We start from the raw sequence: 21,747 nt of genomic DNA on the forward strand, positions 1-21,747 counted from the left end.
AGAATTTATTAGAGGGTAATTTGAGCCACATTACAACAGAACTGTACTACAAACTAAAGTGAAATCACATATCTGCTTTTCTTCTGTTTAAAATCAATATGTGAACCATATCTACCAAGTAAAATCCAAAATGATGGAGGTAGAGGAATATATTGTCTATGGGTGACTGCAGAGATTTATTGTAATGCTGTAGGCAGATAATGTGATTTGATCCAAGACGTTGGCATCAGTCTTTGCCACTTTGCCAAATGAGATCAGCCAAAGAAAGTGTGTCTCAAGTAGCAGATATGTGATTTCACTTTAGTTTACTGTACAGTTCTGCTAAAATGTGTCCCTAATTATTCTCCAATAAAGTCTAATAAGGGTCTAAAGGCCAGCTGAAAACGCCCAATGCTCTTCTGAAAATACTCATCTGGAAGCGTATGAGAGCGCTTTGGAGGCGCAGCGTCATGTCAGCTGAGACGCTTTGGTTGCTGTGATACTGAATATCCATTGAGGTAATTTATGCTTCACAAGCAGCAGTCCAAGCAGCTAATGCCAGTTTGTGTTACCAATAAATACTGAATGTGAAAATGTAAACACAAGGTAGAGTAGTTTGCTCTGGTCCTGCTTTGAATGAAGGGAAGGCTGAAGGGAGGGAGGACGGACCTGCTGGTCTGTGTGGGTTCATAAGACTCTGTGGGCAAGGAAACACCTCTGGGAATCTCTGTGGTTTGAAGTTTAGTTTCTCTCCGGCTCGCTGTTTGTGCTCTCAGACATCTGCTTATTTTACTGTTCAACATTCACTTTCAGGGGTCGTGTTACTGCTGACGACAACCCAACATTTCCTCATTTTGCTGCTTCTTAATAAAAACTTTTAGGTAACATAATAAAGGGGTACTTTTATTGTTAAGAATTTGTAGGAAGTTAAGTTTTAATCCACCATTTTACAGCCACTGAACCCGAGCAAAGCTTTCATCTTCTGTTAAAAGACACACCTTTGAAGTAGCGAGCTCTAGCCTTGTTGTGATGGATATTTAAATCCCTGCCATTCTGGGCTGATGTGCTGATTCAAACCAAGTCAAGCCAAGCCAGCTGATTCAAGAGCTGAAGTTAGATAGAGCAGCACACAGTTTGTGGCAGTCTACACGTCCTGCCCCTCCTCCACTGTGATTGGACGGCTAGGTAAAGAGTGACAGTGATGAGTGCAATGTTTTACCCAAAGCTGAACAGTTTTCAACTCTCAGCGACCAGAAAAAAAAAAGCCAAATGCTCGGTGATGGGTAGACTTTCAGTGCCTCATCACGCTGCGGGCGTTTAAGAGTGCAAATGCGCGGTGCTCCCAACGGAAACAAAAATAGTGCTGGCCACAGGGAAAAGGGCTTTGCTGGACACAGACCCTAACTGTGTAAAATAACACACTTTAGTTTACAGTACAGTTCTGTCATAATGTGTCTCTAATTACACTCTAAAAAGGTCTAATGAAGGTCCAATAATGTCTAATAAGGAATACATTATTTCTAATCTTAGTCTAATTTGATACAAAGTACCACTTGTCATGTCTTGTTAGTGATCTGAAAAATAAAATGCGACCAGAAAAATTATTTTAGAATGAAAAGGAAAATCTGTGACTTTTATAACATCTGAACGAACTTACATTAACTTTAAGTGACACCACTTGTCCATGAATGTGATTTATAATACATTTAAAGATAAAGGAAACAAGAAGAAGAAGTACCTTTGGATGTCATGGCCACAGGTAAAAAAAAAAAAAAGATCAAACGGCGTGATCGGCTCCGAGAGGCCGCTAAACAAGAGGAGATACTTGAAAAAATAGAGAAGCACAGAACTTCATCTCACCAAATCTTTGATATCTAAGGCCTCAGGTATTTCATAAAAATGCAGTATCCAATTCCCAATTCAGATTTTCATCTGCTTTGTTCACGCTCATGCCTGAAACGTGTGCTGCTGCTTAATGTCCGAAGGATGCATCTGAATGTGCTTTCTGCCTGTATGTTTTATACGTTTGCTGCTTTATTTTGTATAAACAGAGATAGTGCCATGACAATTGTACAATATAAAACAGTCCTAAACATCCTTGATAAGAAATACCCTTTTTGCAATCACAAAAAGTCCTTGAGGGTCTGACTAAGCTACCGTACAGTTACAAATCCAAGTGGAATGTTTCTTTGTTCCTGTTTGACGTCGAGGCAGGATTTATTTAAAAAAGAACAATTTGGTCCGTCTTCTCCAGCATGTTACTAAGCCTTGAGTTTAAAACCATTTCCCCAGATTTGTCAAGAAATACTATGCAGCAGTACAACAACAAAACAAGCATCTGTGTCTCAAGAGCTGTTCATGTCATCAGAACATGAGCATTACCGTATGAGGCATGAACATTATACATTATCCCTGAAAGAACACCGCCGTCATCGCCACCATGGTGCCTCTCAATGCACAGTCTCCCATCTCACCGCACTGTGCTTTCCAGGCATTTCTCAATCTGAGAAATGGGAAACGAATGTTATTTTGTCAAGAGTGAAAGTCTTTTTACTTTTTGTGGATGTCCTCATGCCTGATGATCTTGTAGGTGACCCAGTAGAAGACGTTGAAGATGAGGAACGCCAGAGGAAAGGCAGCCCTGGAGATAGTGTCTATCCTCTTGGCTCTGTCCACAAACTTCTTCCTCATGGTGTCTATGTCCTTGGGGACTGATGGTTGAGGGTTCGGGGCTGGAGCAGCGTTCTTAACAGCTGAGCCGTCCTTCGTTGGCAGACACTGACTCATATTGTAGCCAGCAAAATTAAAACGGCCTTCACGCATGTCATCATCCTAAAAAAACATGCACAAGTGGACATAATGAACTTTTCTTTTTAAAAAAGACTGGGGCTTATTTTATGATTCTTATTTAACTTACATAAACATTAATATGAGATGTAACAAACATTTTAAATGGGAAAAAACTTAATAAACTGATGCACTTTAATGATAAACCACTTAGAAAGACTGCTTAGGGGATGAATCTTCAGACTAATAATAATGTTACACTACTTCAATATCCCCCCAAAAAATCTACACTCATGCTAACAGCTAAACTGAGCTAAAAGCTAATGGCAGCAGATATGTTTAAGGTCCTGTTCTATTTAGTGTAGCAGACCCTTTCCAAAGGCAAACTGACTCTTCCCTAAGCCCCTCCTCCAAACAACAACTGTCCAATCACAGCATAGCAATCGTAACTGGAGCGCCAGGACTGGATTAAGCTTTGTCTTTATCTGCTCTAATGTAAGCTGCAAACGTTAGCATGTCCGGCTAACTAGCTAACCAGCTGCAGTAATGCTACCTCGAGCCAAACTTGTGTTAAATACCACTGCATTTGCCAGACCTATGTCCTATTTCCAGGGTACACATTGGGATATGTGGGGGTTTAAGGTGGAGGATGTGGGCTGGTGCTTATTCAGAGTCGGCAGATGACAATGCATCGCTCTCAGGATAGCTCTCTTAGGTCTAAACCAGGTTAGCTAAGCCATTACTCCATCTCTCTTCCTCAGGGAATCACGGTCTGGCTGGTTGACTGTGTATTTGTCTTTTTGTCTTAGTAATAGTAACTAAGGATGGCAGAGCTTAGTGATCAGTCGATTCACTCAGTAGATGTTGAGATACTTGACTGCGTAAATGAAAGGCCATTGACCCGTTGGTGGCTTAAAGTAAGAGTCAAAAGGATCACTGAAGTCATCGTCTGGGTACCATGAATGTCTGTACAAAATTTAACGGCAATCCATCCAAGAGTTTCCAAGATATTCTGGACCAAACTGCTGCAGCTGACCAATCAACACTGCCATCCCTAGAGCCACACCATGACTAGTGTGGCTAAAAAGTTTGATAACCAAACAGCAACCTTGTAAAGACTTTGAGAGCCTACCTTGTGATTCCTCCTTTGTCTTCGCCTCAGGCGAAGGAACTCTTTCTGTTGCCTGGAGACAAAATTAACCCCAGCATATTCTAGCAATGCAGCAAATACAAAGAGCAGACACACAGCCATCCAGATATCAATGGCTTTCACGTAAGAGACCTGGGAGAGAAAACAGATTTCCTTTGTTAGATCCTCCAAGGTGACAGCATCAGCTAACAGTTCAAATGCAGCATGACTGTGTGCTTTGATTTGAAAGATTTTTTAATGTTTCTGTATTCAGTTTAAGTCCAAGACCTATTAGGTCCACCTGATGATCTATTTATCTCTCTTTATCCTGCCCACTATGTGAGTTAACTGGGATCTCTAAATGACCATAATTATAAGTAATTTTTGCTAAGAGATCTATCAGATCTGCCAGTATAATGTCAGTGATTGTAACAGTGGGAAGTAATTCCTGCCTTAATTACCAGTCGAAAGAGAACTGCAGAATTAGTTTCTTCCTTTAGTGCTGGTTTTGATCTGTTTCCTTTTAGAAAGTGAGGAGGAAGTTGAAAGCCTTTACTGCTCATCAGTGTGACCACCTCACTTCATGACAGCTGATTAGCATGTGGAGAAAACAACTCAGCTTTTTTTTAGGGCACTGACGGCATATTGAGTTATTGTTTTCTTGAGTTGAGACTCAAAGGCTTCTCTTTAAATATTTATCAGTAGGCTATACGTGTCTTTCATGTGAGAACCTCTGACGTGGCCGAGGCTCATGTGTACACTGATGTATGGAGAGTGATTGATCATCAAGATCTGACTCTCATCTCAGTGCCTGTAGAACCCTTCGCAACGTGTGCATGGCAATTTACTCTGATTGGAAATAAGCTACTGCAGCCTGACGCTGCTGTTGGTTATGTACACATGCTTTAGAGATCGTCATTGCTGTAATAAAAATGTCGAATGCTGTAAAAATTGCGGCAATTGAGTAAAAGAGCTGCACGGTTATGGTTTATTCATCTCTGAAATAATGTGATTCTTATCCACTGGAGTAATACAGTGACTTTCACATAATAGATATTTGAAGGAGACAAAACTGTGTCTGTTTCTAAGTACTTCAAACAGTCAGCAGTGAACCATCCTTTCATTTATTCATTGTTGGCTCTGGCATTGTCTTCTTGTTTGAATTGTTAATTTGTCTTCATATTTGCCCGGTTATGAATCTGTTCTCTGTCTGAAAGAAATGCAAAATACTGCTGCCATGTTGCAGTAAAAAAATACATGTGGGTCTTTAGGTTCCCATAGTTACTGCATATACTGCATATTACACGGCTTTTAATTAATCTGCGATGCATAGTATCAAATATGTAGAGAGTAGATTATTCTAATGCTTTATTTACAGTTTTTTTTATCAGTGTAGACTCCTGCAGCTGTGATTTATATTAAAATGCAAATCTGTGTGTATGTGGGTATATAAGGGATAGCGTACAGTCAGCAGGTCATCGTGACATGCAGGACTTGAATCACCGTGACAGGTTTATTTTGAAATAATGACTTTCTCATCGTACATTATCCCGCTTATTACACGACTACTTACTTAAAAAATCCACAGTTTGACACAAAATATTAATTTAAAAAATGATTTTCTTGCTCCTCCAGAGCCTGTGATCAGAGCTGCAACAGTCTGTTGACCTCAGAATACTGTAATTGACCAATCCAGATTTCCCCTTCCGCAGACTCGAAGCTCAAACAGGTTAATAGGGACACTGAACCTGCACAAGTGCAACATTATAGTTTGACGATAACAAGCGACGGCAAGTTCCACACTGTAAGTTAATTTGTTTTGATTAGACTTTGATTAGACTGTCAGTTGTCTGTTGACGTAAAGCTAAGCCCGTTATCCTGGAAACAGAGGCCCACTGCTCTGAAAATACACGCTCTGGAGTCAAATCAAGATTTGTCTAGTCTAGGATGGTTGATATCAGAGATCTCTATACATTTTAATAGATAACAATTTGTACCATCCATTCAGAACTGCAGATGTGCAGCATGTTACAAATGCCACCCTCAGACCACCTTCAAAAAACATTTGTTCTTAAAGGCATAATATGCAACATTTATGACTGACTAGAAATGTGTGGTAGTGTCTGTATCTGCAGAGACCCAGCCCTCTGCCTGCATTTCATTATTTTCTCATCATGTTGTTGTGCTATGGATGCTTTACAAACCCACAACATAACACAAGTATTTGACATCCAGAGAGTGAGCCTCAACAATCAAATATCTTTCTAGTGCATTTACGAACAGCGCGGCTAAATTCTACTGATTCCACCTTTTAATTTCTTTGACAAAGCTGCCTCTGTTCCAGGAAAATATTCCATAGAGAACATCATCTTTTTATCACAGAAAATTGTTTAACCTCAACCTGTAATAACACAGTCCAGAAACTATTCATTAATCTTTAAACATCTAAGTAGTCAAGGTTTGACATTATTCTTTTACTTTTTTCTTAAACCCTCACATTAGTGTATTTCCAGTTAATTCCTTACAACAGCATACAGTTATCACATTTCTGTATGTCTCTTTGTAGTATATTTCGCCATTAGAAGTATTGAGGTAATTTTCCATTATTTAGACAAACAGATTTGATACAAATGTAAAACCCGAGACAACCAAACAAGGCTTACCTTTGGAAGAGACGCTCTGGAGCCGGAGCTCTGGGTGGTCATGGTTAGCACAGTGGTGATACCCAGCGCCACTCTGGCAGGAGCAGCATCCATATTGATCCAAAAAGACACCCACGAGAGGATGACGATGAGGAGGGACGGAATATACATCTGGATCAGGTAGTATCCCATTTGTCGCTCCAGATGGAATTTAACTTCTATACAGGTGAATTTACCTGTCGAACGGCGAGAAAAACAAATGCAATTCAGCTCCCAAACCACGAGAAGTGTTAAGTGTGTATGGTTGAGTGCGCATGTGCGTCCTCTGACCAGTGTTGTAGTGTTTTGTACAGTAGCCCAGCTCCTTCTCCTCCCTCATGATGAACTGCGGCAGTGTGAGCCCTTCTGACACCTGCACTGCTCCGTTCTCCAGCCACTCGAAGATCAGGTCGTTCATGGTGTAGCCAACTGCAGACAGAAAAGAACAGATTACTCAAAATTTAGATATACAAAAGATACTTTACAAAATGAGATTAAATCAACACTTACAACTTTCCAGCTGCATCGTACAAGTTTGGACATCCATGGGAAAGTTTTTCAGATCCATGGGGCAGGACAGAATGAGAGTCAACCTACGATGTGTGAGACAAAGTCATACAGTAAGATATAAGAAGTGGACCACACCAATATATAATAATATATGTTATCTGAAGAAATATATTTATCAAACCTTGAACTGCACTGTAAAAATGAACTATTTGTTTTAACTAAAAAAGTCAGTGCCCAGGCTGCCTTAAAACTTGATATTAACTCAGTTCTACTTGAGAAAACATGTTCGCAGTGTTTTAAATATTACAAATACCAATTCCAAAAAAGATTTGATGCTGTGTAAAATGTAAATAAAAACAGAATGTAATGATTTGAAAATCCTTTTTGACTTGTATTCAATTAAATACAGCGCAAAGACAAAATATTTAATGTTCAAACGGATAAACTTTATTGTTTTTGGTGAACACACTCATTCTGAATTTGATGCCTACACAAGTTTTGAAAAAGTTGGGACAAGGTCAACAAAGTTGTGGAAAGTTGTGGAATACTCATAAATACATTACAGATTAAGTGGTAACAGGTGACAGTATCATGATTGGGTATTAAAGGGGCATCCTTGAAAGGCTCTGTCGTTCACAGGCAAGTATGAGATGAGGTTCACCACTTCGTGAAAAAGTGTGTGGGTAAACAGTCCAACAGTCTAAGAACAATGTTTCTCAACACACAATTGCAAGAAATACAGGATTTCACCATCTACAATCCATGACATCTTTAAAAGATTCAGAGAATCAAGAAAAATCTCTCCATGTAAGGGTAAGAAAAAAACAATATTGAATACCTGTGACCTTTGACCCCTCAGGTGGCACTGCGTTAAAAACATGATTCCAGATTTTTTTTTCAGAAATCACAGACACGAACCGGCTAAAGATTAAAAAGACCATCCAGATTTTTACCAGGACTAACTTCAAAAGCCAGCATCTGTGATGGTATGGGGTTGTGTTAGAGCTCATGGCATCATGGGTAACTGTCATATCTGTGAAGGCCCCATTAATGCTGAAAGGTGCATACAGGTTTTGGAGCAACATATGCTGCCATCCAGACGTCTTTTTCTGAGACGTCCCTGCTTATTTCAGCGAGACAATGTCGAAACACATTTTAACAGCGTGGCTTTGAAGTAAAAGAGTCCAGGTACTAGACCGACCCGTCTGCAGTTCCAGATCTGTCTCCCATTGTAAATGTGTGGTGCATTAAGAAGCACAAAATATGACAACAGAGACCTCAGACTGTTTAACACCTGAAGTTATATATCAAGCAAGACTGAGAAAGAATTTCACTTAAAAAAAAAAAAAAAACAGCGTCATCAGTGTGCTCAGTTCCCAAACACTTACTGAGTGTTGATGAAAGAAAAGGCGATGCATCACAGTGGTAAACATGCACCCATCCCAACTTTAATCAATCAGTTTAAACATTAAATTGTATTCAATCGAATAAAGGTCAAAAAGGATTTCTAAATTATGGCATACATTTTACACAACAACAGCTGTATATTTATGTTAAGGTAATGAGAACAGATAGTTGATTCCTGTATGACTTGTGTTTGTGGGTCAATACACAAATTGAATATAATTTGCTTGAAAAATTAGATCATAGTTGGTACTTCTTTGGTAATCTCTGTCTGATTGGGAGCTTCTTTCTCCTGTGTGATAGCCTCTGACACACAGTATCATGTAGGATTCCCTTCAGCAGGTTCCTATCACACTTTCATTACTGCAACTTATTGTCTGTGTGATGCGTTGTGATCCGCAGTCCTCTCACTCTGTCATTTCTCTCATGAATGGAGAGAGTGGCTCGCCACCTTTCATCTCTCCTGTTGACCCACTCTGCCTCCACACCTGAGCACCGCTCAGCCTCGAGCTGCTCCCTAAATCGACTCAAAATCGATCTGCTTTAGATCACATCACCGCAGAGAAAATTGAATGCTGTGTGTGGTTGAAGTTCTATTGAAATGAAATGAAACATATTTTCATATCTTGTCGTGGGTTTTACTCAAATGTTGGCCTGATAGACCTTTAAAATGGCGTCCATTCTGACTGGGTTTGCATGTTTCATGTTCCTCCGCAATTCTGATTTTTATCTTCACTTTGGATTCTCAACAATGCCCCTGAGATTAGCTTGCCCTCTTGCAATCAGCGCTCCTTTATTAAAAATCTACATTGCACACAGGGATGTACTGTAGTTCAGTGAATTATACCATTTCAAAGGAGTGATTGTAATGAGATAAAATCCATTTAAAACGGTGTCTTTTACATTGACAGCCTTTGATGTTTGAGCGGAAATGTAAGAAACGCAATAAGCGAACATGTCCTGAGGTGATCTGTGCATCAGGGCTTTTGGTTCTCTACAATATCGTTTTCACTCAACACCGATTCCCACCTCAGCTGCAGACCTACAGTGACAAACGCCTTTCAGTTTACTAACATAGAAGACGAAGAAAAATGGAATATATTTGCATTTAATATGCTAGAACCAGTAAATCTTTGATATTTTTGTTTTTTTCTTAACAGATAAACCAAAAATCAAAACAACTGCGGATCGATTTGACCATTTTACCACTTTTATGTCCTGCTCTTTTTTTGCTGTGTGCTCCAATAACAGTTGATCAAGCTCAGTACGTGAGGAACCTCCATCAACTAACTAACTAACTTACAAGTGATGTAGATTAAATGGCTAGCATTTTGCTTAAATGAGGTCCCCCAGATACATATTTTAACCATCCTCAAAATTTGGGTTTCTTTTCACCATACATGAGCCTAACACATAACATATCTTAGTAGAGAAAACAGGAAAGGAGAAAGTTGACAGAGGTTCTGCTCGGTACCAAGCCTTCTCAACTGGATATTTATTTTATTTTATTTTATTTTATTTTTTTTGAAGCGCAGAGCAAAAAGGTGTGGGACCCGCAGAAGGGTCAGTTGTTGCCTTTTTAATTAATCTGTAGTGTGAACCTCTGTGTGTCACCTGATACTGTAGAGGACGGTCCCATCCTTGAAGATCCGCAGCAGCTTGTTGTCCGTGGTGACATCATGGAAGTTGGCTCCTTTCTCGTTGGCAAAGAAGAGGTCAGGCTTCCATATGGAGTCCAACATGGACGGGTCCAGGTCGAGGGAGGAATCCGGGTATTTACTGTACGCAAGCCGGGGGTCGTTCCACTTCTGCCGCAGGAAGATGTTCACTCTGTAATCCTGCAGAGATGACATGTGGCGTTACACATACTGTAGTGCAGTGATTGGGGTTTTGAGAAAGGTGATCAGTTTTTAATGCTATAATTATATTATTTAATATCTAATATATGCTACTTTTGATGAGCTAAAGATGAAATTGCATTTGTAAGAAACAGTAAGTCTTTATGATTATTCTAATGCAAAAAAAAAAATCTATTATAGATAAAAATAATTATAAATAGCAAGCAAGCGTCTATGTCAAATCTTAACACATATATGTAAATTGATTTTCTGGAGTGGCAGCATGTAAGTGCATTAACTCAAGTATAATTATGAGGTTCCTCCATTTTATGTTACTTAATATTTATACTTCACTATATTTCAGAGGGAAATATTGTGCTTTTCACTCCACTACATTCAGTTGTGGAAGTACTCAGATCATTTACTTAGTAAAAATAGCAATACCAGAGTGTATTATACTCTGTTACGGGTAAAAGTGCACTCAGTATTTGAAGTAAAAGCTTTAAAAAACAATTTGCATGAATATATACTTAAAGCACAAAAAATAAAAGCACTCCTTTTGCAGAATGACCCATTGTTATTGAATTATAATTATTGTTGTATTCATTCATATACATAATTTTAAAGTTGCAGCTGCTACAGGTGGAGTTTATTAGCTTATTAGCAGGTAGTTTGGAAATTTCACTAACAGACTCTTATCTTTATCATTAAGTCTTATCTTTATCCATAATAACACATCCTAATTTATTTGTTGATTAAATTTTGTATTATTAATCTAAATCTGTAATGAAACTAGAACCAAACTGATCAAATTAATGTGATTTGATTAAAAGTACAAATATTTGCCTCTGAGATGTAATGAAGTATAAAGTATCAGAATATGGAAATACAAAAGTAAAGTACAAGTATCTAAAAATCAATTATAATACTTGAATAACTTGAGTTACTTTGCACCACTGACTGCTCTACATACATCTGACTCCTTAAGTAAATTAGACTTTATACAACATATTATCAGTTTTGTTAAGAATTATCTACAGAGCAGTGTAAAGTAGTTAAACTGATCTCCACTTTGACCAACTTCAACATTAAAATGCTGTTTACATCAGTGTGTATATTATAGTATAACTGTAAAAAATATATATATTTTATTTTTGTTTCTAACACTCAGATTATAGTTTTTTTTAACAAGAAAATGTATTCATTTGCCTTGAAATTATGAGTTTTCTCAACTTTTTTTTCCAGTGTACTCTAATGATCATTCTGAATAATCAGGTTTTTTGATGCGTTAAATTTATTTATTTATTATTTTCCGCTAATACTGATGCACTGAAGTGAAGGATATGAGGACTTCTGTTGTATACAACTGATTGATTGTCACATTCACTCAATTGCAAGTGTGATAATACAAAACATCATCTAAAAAATCCTGTAATATAAATCACAACATATGACAAACAATAAAATGTATGGTGATGAAAAAGGAATGTCAATGCACATTTGACAAAATCGATATAATCCAGAAATTCTGTGTTCACCAGTTTGACTATTATCTATTATTATAAGTTACATTTACAAGACACTGACCTTCTGATAACTTTTCTTGTTATTCATGATTTGAAGAGCCATTATAGAAGCTAATGATGGATTTACAAGATGAGAAATCTCTGACAGTGCAGTTAGTAGTAAACTGGGTGCCACAAAGCTCAGTAGCTCAGGGTAATTGATATGTCATGATGATGAGAGACCCTTATGTTGTTTGACATTTCATCAGCATATTGGCGGTTCCAAATGTTTGCATGCATGTCTAAAGCTGTGTAATTCCCTGGCAATCTTATGAGCTCCAGCTCCTGCACAAATTAACATCCTTCATTCATGATCTAAGTAGTTATTATCACTCATTATAAATCCTTTGATCAGGATGAGTTTCAATGCAGCCTCACAGGTTTTATATTTTTACACCCCTTGGCGGTTGGATGCCTTCCCACATCACACATTGTAGATCAGCTTGTTTGAAAGCACCAGCCCCCCCACCCACACTTACTGGCTGCACTTTAAATGACTTACTGTTCAGGATTTATTGTATGAATTATTAAACCTCAACTAACACATGTATAAGGGCAGAACTAATGCTCATTTAGACAGCAAGAGAGCAAATTCAAATAATAATAATAATAATAATAATTTCGTATGTAACACCTTTCAAGAGCAGATGTCACAAAGTGCTTCACAAAACAAAACAAAACCAACCAAACAAACAAAAAAAAAAAAACAACTAAGAGACAAAGCAACAAACATTAAAGGACCAGTGTGTAGGATTCAGTGGCATGTAGATATGAGGTTGCAGATTGCAAACACCTCACACTACCCTCCCCTTCCAAGCCTGTAGGAGAAGCTATGGTAGCTGTTAAACTCGTGAAAAATCCAGATCTAGAGCCCGTGTTTAGGTTGTCTGTTCTGTACAAACATGGCTGCGCAACATGTCGGACTCTGTAGAAGAGGACCTGCGCCCTCTGATGTGGCTCATTCTAAGGTAACCAAAGGATGATTCTTCAGGTGCTTAAACACTAATGAAAAATTTGAACCACCCTGCCAACCCAGCTTGGGACTTAAGGCTGCTCTGGGCTAATGTCCGGTCAGAAAGGTGAAACAAACAAAATGGGTCATGAAAAGGGAAGTGAGAAACTGTTGTGGCACATCTTAAAGAAACCTGCTCCCCAACATCCTGGATCAATTTGTTGCACTTGACGAGTGGACCGAGTGGACTACTGTGAGCTGACAGCAGGACGAGGGGAGGAGGACTCTGTGATTTTACACCGATCAGCTGATGGACAATGAGCCTCATACAAGAACAGTTTAATATTCTTATCTTCAACTTATCTTAGTTTTTTCATACGAAAGGTTTGTGTGAATGTGCCACATCAGATTCAGAGAATAACTTCAGATGGCTGTGTAAATGATCTGTCTGTGTGGATTTGAGTGCACGTGCATGAGACTTGTAAATTAGCTTAATTAACACCCCAATAATACCGTATAAGGCTATACAGAAGAACTTTAAGAGTTTGACGATTGAAGTTTGCTTTCAAAGATCCATGACGGAAAGTCCGTAACTTTAACAGCACTGGCAGTGGAATTAAGGGACCTGATAAAATGAGAGGATGGGAAAAACAAGTGCTGTTAATGCTGTGCTGTAATTGATGTTTTACCCGAGCCTTGTTCTGTCACTGCAATAAAGAAGAAATGGTTCTATATGAAAACGCTATTAAAAAAACAACAAGAAAAAAAAAAACATCCCGCCACAGCATGACAGTCAATGACTGGAGCAGGAGCAGGGGGTCAAGGGGAAGTCTCATTCTCTAATACTTGCAGATGATGTTGGAGTGGAGGATGTTCCCCTGGACTGTACAGATAAAGCCTGACAGCAAGTAATCACCAATTTAAATTAATGATGCTATCTTTAGGCTATATGGATAAATTGAGAATTATATTATAATTAAAATTGCAGAATCAAACATCAAAGGGATCATGTCAACATAATTCTGAATAAATAATTTAGGACTTTCAAAGATGCTTCAAAGTAATGACATGCAATCAGTCATCAGTGAAAAAGTAGCAGATTAACTTCACCTGACTCCTACGACAGGTCTGGACCGCTCGTAAATTTTGTTTGTACCAGAGAGAAAAATCAATTCACCAGATAATTGGTGAATGCAACAAGGTTTCCCAAAACACTTGTACAGAGCACTTAAGAACAAATCTGTTTGTACGAGTGGTTCTTGCGTGAGGCCTAACTTTTTATGTTAAGCTGTCGACCATATTATCATCATCATCTTGCAGCTGCTGTTTCAACCTGATGCAAATTCAAAACATGCACAATAAAATTATTTCCTCTGTGTATTTTGTATGTATGTAAATAAGTGTATATTGTATATTATATATATTTATATTCTACTCTGATTATCTGTATTTCTTGTGTTGGAACTACAACTTTAACTTCAAGGTGTTTAAAGATAATAATTTACCTTAATATCTAAATTTCATTTCTGCTATATCCTGCCAATAAACGCCCGACAGTGTTACACATTGGACCTTTAAAACCAGCCATCTAAAAACAAAAGGAAAAACAAAACAAACAGAACAGATTAAGCAAAAGCAAGTCAGAACAAATGGGTCTTGAGCAGCTTTTTACTGGTGTCAACAGACCGTCTGTGTGCCACATGGACCCGCCAATATGCTGTTTGATGGCAGTTTTTAGGTGAATACACAAACACAGAAATGCAGAAAAGTAGATTGCGTCGGTACAAATAACAAAAACAGGATGATTCAGTCTTAACTCCTGAGGAGGGGTCAACGCTCAACTCACCATTGTAGTTTCTGCTATAGAACCAAAGCTGTTGATAAATATGTTGCAGGTAACATTAACTGGTGGACCTGCAGGTTGAGGGATAGATAACACATCGACACATTGTAGAAATCAGCCAGAGGAACTCACCATGGTTGTCTCTGTGACAGAGCCGAAACTGTTGATAAAAATATTGCATGTAACGTTTACGGGCGGACCTGTGAAATGGAATGACAATGACATGACAGGAAAAAGCCTTAAACCACATCATCAAGGACGACTGGGTTTGGAACGGTGGAGATGTTTCATCAGGAAATTTGGGTCTGTTTGTTCACAAGCTGCTGTTTCACTGTGTATGTCAACATGCATTAATACCAGCAAGCACTGTTTTTTTTTTATTATTATTATTTCCTGGGAGCTCCAGGAGGGGATGGTGACATGTTGCATGCTTTGTTAAACCAGATGCAAAAGATGACATAGAACATGAGAGAGAACCATGTTTTAGTCCAGTAGGAGGAACAGGTTCCCACATTTTGACTTCCACTCTACATTCTAAGATTATTGTCCATCTTTTATTGCATACCCTATGACTTTTATACCATATTTTATGGTTTTCATTTCACATTGTGTGACTTTTATTCTGTATTTTTCTGACTTTTGTACCAAATATTCTCTTCAATAACCATGCAGTCGATATAAGAAAATAAAATAGTTTCCTTTGGTTAATGCAGGAAACTGCTGTGAAACAAAATGGAAAAAATATATTGTTAGAAGCTTTTTTTTTGTTTGTTTGTTTTTTGTCTTTGCATGTTGTCTGGTTTGGTACACGCGTCAAGAAAATCTGCATTTTTTTGCCACTCACATTAACATCAATTTACGATGGCTGCCAAATGAACCCCATGGGAGATTAGTTGACCTTGGCAACATCAAAAATTCTGAACTAGACACCACTAAGGTCCTAAAGAACCAGCCTATAAAAAATGCCATTCGGGTGCATGGGAACCTATTTCTACTACTAAACTATTTGGCTCTGAGAGACTGAAATGATGTTTTCTTTGTTTTGCTGAATGTTGTTAAAATGCAATTATATTTGAGCTAAATACAATAAACTGTGACATCATCACCCTGTGTCAGCATGTTATAATCTTCGAATTAATGTCCTGGTCTCTTATATGGTTATCTTTTGTGCATACATTCTGTCTTTAGAAACGCAGCAGAGGATGACAAATGCATGCACACACACTAGTGCCTGACCAACGCTGGATGTTTTGGGGAGTTGATGCTGATACAGATATTAGAACAGAAAAAAAAAAAAAAAAAAAAAAAAAAAAAAATATATATATATATATATATATATATATACAGTATATATGATCCAAAATTACATAAGGGAACTGAAACAATAAACTGATACCAATAGAGTTTTTAATCATTACTAATAACTACAAATTTTAAACTAGAGAAAATGTGGAATTCAGAAAAAGGATAAAATTTACATAAAAGGCTGCCCATAACATTAATAATATATTATGTATGTATGTAAAATTACCAAATAAACGAATTAGCCAATTGACAGAAAATTAATTCACTACTGCAATAAGGATTAACTGTTTAAGGTGATTAAAAAAGAAAAAAAAAGAATCTTAATCTTGCATAGTCAGATCTGTCGCTGTGGAGACAGGTCTGACTCCACGTGTACACATTCTGCTATAGGAGAAAAAAACCTTTGCCTTGTTTGCATTTTTTTTAACCAACCAAACAAACAAACTTGCAAGCCCATGATGTCAAGGGGGAACTTGTTCTGGTGGAACATTTGCATGTTGCGAGATGAGTTCTGGCAACAAAATGGCTTAATCACTGGAAAAGAAAAGGTAATAGCTGTTAACTTGTTTAAGTTTGTACCATTAGGCCCTGGTTTGCCCTTTTCAGCATATAAGTTGTAGCTCGGAGTTTGTTGTTGTTTCCTGGTTATGATGAAAATGTAAATAGCGGACACCACGATGCCACTTGAAACAAGCAATCGTGAGATTTATACTCACAGTGTGCATCCGGTGAGTCAGTTGACTAAAGTCTTAATATTTTCTCAACCTTATTTGATATTGAGCTAAATATATTTGGATTCTGGACTATTGGTCTTTGAAAATCTATGTGAATATATAGTACATATGTTTTTTGAACGCTATTTTCTAATCCTACTTATTTTCTTACTTTTTACTTAAAGTTCAGTTCATCCCAAAATGAAAAAATACATATTTTCCCATGGTCTGCTAGTTTTGGAGATAGAGACCACTTTCTCTCCAATATAATGGGACTAACTGGCACTTGGCTCATGGTGCTCAAAGCAAAAAAATAAATAAATAAATAAATAAAATTCAAAAACAGTGTCTCTTTCCAGAAATCATGATGTGGATAATCCACAGATCTTATTGTGAGCACTTTCTCTCTAGTGGAAAACAACATAGTTTCAGTACATTCTTGTATTTTGAGAGAAAGTAGTTCCTACATGAAACTCCTCACAACAAGGTCTTATTATAATCTTGAGTAACTGGGTCATGACTTTTGGAAAGAGACACTGGTGATGAATTTTTCAAATGTATTTTTGTTGGTGCTTTTAGCGTCACAAGCTGAATGCCATTTAGTCCCATTATATTGGAGAGAGGGCAGACATCTCTACGACTGATATCTCTAAAACTCTGAAACTCACAGCAAAAAAAAATCCAGATGCATAAATAGCACCACAGGGCAGGGGTAAAGTATATATAATTTATATTGGAGTGAATGGTCCCTTTAACAATTAATCAATTAATTGAGAGGGTAATCTACATATTATTCAATAATGAAAATACTCAGTCAGTTGCAGCCCAGTAGTAATTACTTCCAGTCTCAAATCAGACTCTTTTCTGTCCAGCTCTGTGAGTAAAAAGAACCCAGCATGCTCTAATGAGTAGTGTCATTTTTACTCCAGCGAGTGGCCTGAACTGAAATCTCTGTTCGAGGCTTGACAGGTTTTGCTATTTAAAGTCACAGCAAATCTTTTTTTTTTTCTCTCTATCTGATAAGTGAAGTTGTAAAGCCCTTCCCCTGTGCTTTCCTCATCAATATTGCATGGAAGTTGGTATTAATATTTGCCTCAGTTTGTCGTCAGGTAGCTGCATTTAACAGCAGAGGCAGAAAAATAAAGCAGTACCTCCTCACAACAAACTCAGCAAGGGAATCTAGGTCAGCCTTCAGAAATACAGTTCAACACTCTCTTCAAAGTATGACTAGCAGGTTCGCAACCGAAATCATCTGTTTACATCGCAGTGGGTTCATGCAAAAGTGTTTGTTTTCTAGCTATGATGCTGAGATTGTGTGCGAGACAGGCAGCTTTATCTACCCTAAAAATACAGCGAGAATACAAATTTAACCAGCAATCTTCATCCTCTCTTTAGTAGCGAGACACAGTTGCCGCCACCTCATTCCCCCTCCCTCTGAAAACGCCAGCCGGTGTTAAACAGCCTGTCCTCCTCCCATCTTAAGTCCATTTCTGCAATCTTGTCAACATTTCTCCCTTTACTTGCAGATGGAGGGGAAAGGATCTGGGCCATGTGTTTTCTGAATCCGGCCGATCAATCCCCGTCTGGCTGCTTCAACAACTGGAATCCCCCAAACCCCAACAAATCCCAGCCCACCTGACCCAGGCCTGAGCCCCCCAGCGGGCCGTCCTCACTTCATCGCTCAGTTCCGGTGACAGATGCTGTGTGTGTCCCCAGCATCACAGCAACAACAACAGAGGAAGTCAGTAGCCTGCAGCCTTGCCACAGGGGCACCATCCATCATTTGGCCTGTCATGGTGGCATCCCTGTCTGTAACTGTGACTGTGACATTTACAAGCCTTTTTTTTTTGTTTCTAAATGACTATTTAATGGAATACGGATTCTATCAGACATATTTTGACCAAATAAAAACAAGCGTGCAACGTTACAACGTGGGGTTGGTTTATGATTTCATTCAGGCCAGAACAACCATGTTAGTGTCAAGTGAAGTGATTGATTGTTCTTATCAAAGGACTGGCAGCACAGTATCTTGGCATCAGATAACAGTCAGTGGATCTTCAGATAAGTAGCCAAACAATGTCAGAGTCTGGTGTTTTTTTTTTTTACAGTTAAAATCTAGGCCTGGGTTGACCCAACATGGATTTATTAATTTTAAATTATGGTCTATCTTTAAATAGTATTGCACTGAACTTTACATGTACTTTAAAATTAAGAAAGATTAAGTTTAAACCCCAGTTTAGTTCTTACTCTAAACCCACATACAATTTGATTCTGTTTGACCCAAACCTTAAACTCCAAATGATCCAGTATTAACTCTAAACTTACACTTGAGGAGATTTAACTTTTAAAATGGCTGCATTTTGTAGATGAACTGAAATAAATCTCTGCTGAGCCATTAGAACCAACTTTTTAGCAACCTAGCAAACCATGTAAAGTTTTGTTAACTGTTTAGCTAGCTAGCTAAGCTAACAATATAATGTCCATTGTGTGTCTTAACTAATTAGCAAACAATATAACTTTTTTTTTTTTACTTTTTAGTTAACATATAACTTTTGAGTTAGCTAGCAAACAATATAACTATTTAGCTATGTAGCAATTTTTTGTTTATTTTTTATTTGTTTTATTTTTTATTTACCCAGCAAACAATCTAATATTATTATTTTTGTTTTGCTTTGCTTTTTGGCTAACGTTTTGCAAACATCTCCATGTTGATTAAACTATTTCATTTTGGTTTAAATCAATAAGCTTTGACTGAGCTACGCTTAATTTTAAATCTGGATTTGATCATTTTAAACCTAGTTTAGCTAAACTCTAATTTGAATTCATCTCAGAACAAATAAGTCTTGTTCTGGTGCAACAGTTAAAGTGTTTAGGAGGGTGGATACTGAATTCTGTCAGCAAAAATACTTCATGTGCATCACATGCTGGCAAAAGGTGATGTTCATGTGATTCTGGGTTACAAATGACAATGTTAAGTGAGTTGAGTGAAGATCACTGAAAAAGAGTGATAAACACACCTTTAAAATTGGGTCTGATTCGTGCATCATACCCAGACGTGCGACCCATGAGAGAGTCCAGAAAGTCTGATGGAGACATGTTGGAGGATGACCTGGAATCGTGCTCCTTGGCATCCACAACTCTGCAATACACACACACACACACACACACACACACACACACACAAACAGCACTTTATCAGTCAGAAGTCGTGGCTGACAAACCAGGAGTTAAACCTTATCTGTCGCCTAGCAGCTGGTTGGCAGTGATGGACAGGCTCAGGGAAACTAGAAAATGCGTTAGAGAGCACAGACGTATCACACCAATCTGGTGTGATTTCGACGTCGTGCACGGGCATCTCCTTTTACGAGAAAGAGCTATATTTTCCCGTCACATCATGCCAGATTACGACACAAATACATCACACCATGCCGCGATTACACATTAAAACATGACAGGAATATTGTTATGATGCCACAAGAAAATAAACTGTGATACCAATACCGTAGCGTGCGTAAATGTATGTATTTTAAGATTGTTTTAGCAGTTGAAAATGCAGAGTAACTTGCGTCAGTCCTAATCACAGCAGCACTCGAGTAACTTGAGTTGCTGAAAAAGTCTCTTCATATTATTTCTTTAATTAAGCCCACTTACTTAATAACTTTAGAGGGTATAAATAATTTATCATAAATCCAGTAAATGTTAATAAATCGGCCTACCTGAAGTTGTTTGTCTCCATGAAATATGTAAATAAAGCTGCCAAAACCTTAATAAAGGAGCGATTCATTCCTGGTGGTTTTCCCATGTGCTCACTTTTTTATTTCTTCCATATGTTTACATTGGTCAAACACATAATCCAAATAGGGGCGCCGCTTTCTTCCTGACCAAGTCGTGGGCGTTTGGGTGGTCTTGTGTCACACAAAAATACAGGAGACATTCCTCAACGCAGCCACAGATCATAGTTTAGTTTCACGAAACTCCCAAAAACAGATTTGTCGGAGCGGAGGTGGGAAGAAACATCAGTCCAGCTGTGACAGACAGACACCGAGAAGGTTAAAACTCCAAAACGCAGCGGCTGCTGGAAGCTTTCTGCTCACACCTCACAGCCTCCGTGAAGACGAACCCGCTGGCCTGTGTTGGCACTTACGAAGTGAAATGTTTCGCAGGTGGAGGACCGTCCTCTGTTGAGGAATGGGAGTGGAACGCCTTTTCTCATTTCAGCACTTGGACAGCTCCCGGCTCCGTGACGCGCAAGCGCAAGGCTTAAAAGTGGCGAACGTGAGTTGGTTTCCAATAAGTCCAATAAACAGGGAGGTAATCATGAGAAACACGTTCAAATATTGTGTTCGGACTCTGTTACATAACGAAAGGTGTCAGTTTTAGATGTTGTTTTTGTCTCACGAGAGTGCGCACAGCTGCGCATCAGGATCAACTGGCTTTAGGAGCGTTTCATGTTTTCCAGCGGTGAAATCAAGTACAAGAAATTAAGCTTATATGGATAATATCTTCTGAGTCTAATATAGTAGTGAAAATGTGAATTTAAAGATACACTTGTAATGACGCACAAGTATAATTATTCGGGGATTTAACTCAGCTGGAAACAGAAAAAAAAAACAGATTTGTACTGTGAGTGTATAACAAAAGATTGACTGTGTCACTCTGACATCATCATTGGCTGTATTTTTTGCGTACGCAGTGTGCTTTTTCTGTTCCCATCCTTGTCTGTTTAGTGCAACCTACATCCTCACAGAGATATGAAAAGTGTAAACAAAGGACGCACCAGCGAGAAGCCGCTGGGAGAGTATTTGGTACCCCGGTTGCCCTGGAAACAGCTTTCCGAGGCACATCATTGGAAATGCTGAAAGGTTGGCCTCCCAGAGCGAGACGGAAGAGAAGCTGACTGACAGACAGAGACACAGACGGAGACGGCAGGAAATATACTACAGGCTGGCTAAAACCCAGGGGTGGAGGAGCAGAGGTTTAGTAGGCCACCACACAGATTCAGCCATTATGATTCAATATGTATGTATATACGCTCCTGTTG

The 21,747-nt window shown here is 38.4% G+C and overlaps 1 protein-coding gene across 2 annotated transcripts; it reads right to left on the minus strand.

Moving 5' to 3' along the window:
• Window positions 1–1,993: 1,993 nt before the first annotated feature.
• Window positions 1,994–20,955, minus strand: glra2 (glycine receptor, alpha 2). Of its 2 annotated transcripts, none has more exons than XM_084725016.1 (9): window positions 20,423–20,955; window positions 19,724–19,845; window positions 14,821–14,888; window positions 10,105–10,328; window positions 7,087–7,169; window positions 6,868–7,005; window positions 6,559–6,773; window positions 3,899–4,048; window positions 1,994–2,811 (listed from the first exon to the last, which is right to left on the minus strand). In XM_084725016.1, the coding sequence occupies exons 1-9, from the start codon at window positions 20,506–20,508 to the stop codon at window positions 2,530–2,532; spliced, it is 1,368 nt and encodes a 455-aa protein (XP_084581142.1). In that variant the 5' UTR covers window positions 20,509–20,955; the 3' UTR covers window positions 1,994–2,529. The 2 variants fall into 2 exon arrangements, with proteins under 2 accessions (XP_084581142.1, XP_084581141.1); XM_084725015.1 differs by lacking the exon at window positions 14,821–14,888 and adding an exon at window positions 14,692–14,759 and having other exon boundaries at window positions 20,423–20,954.
• Between the last annotated feature and the right edge of the window lie 792 nt (window positions 20,956–21,747).

This window comes from Lutjanus erythropterus, chromosome 8 (genome assembly GCF_056507025.1).
Source record: "Lutjanus erythropterus isolate fLutEry1 chromosome 8, fLutEry1.hap2, whole genome shotgun sequence".
NCBI lineage: Eukaryota > Metazoa > Chordata > Actinopteri > Lutjaniformes > Lutjanidae > Lutjanus > Lutjanus erythropterus.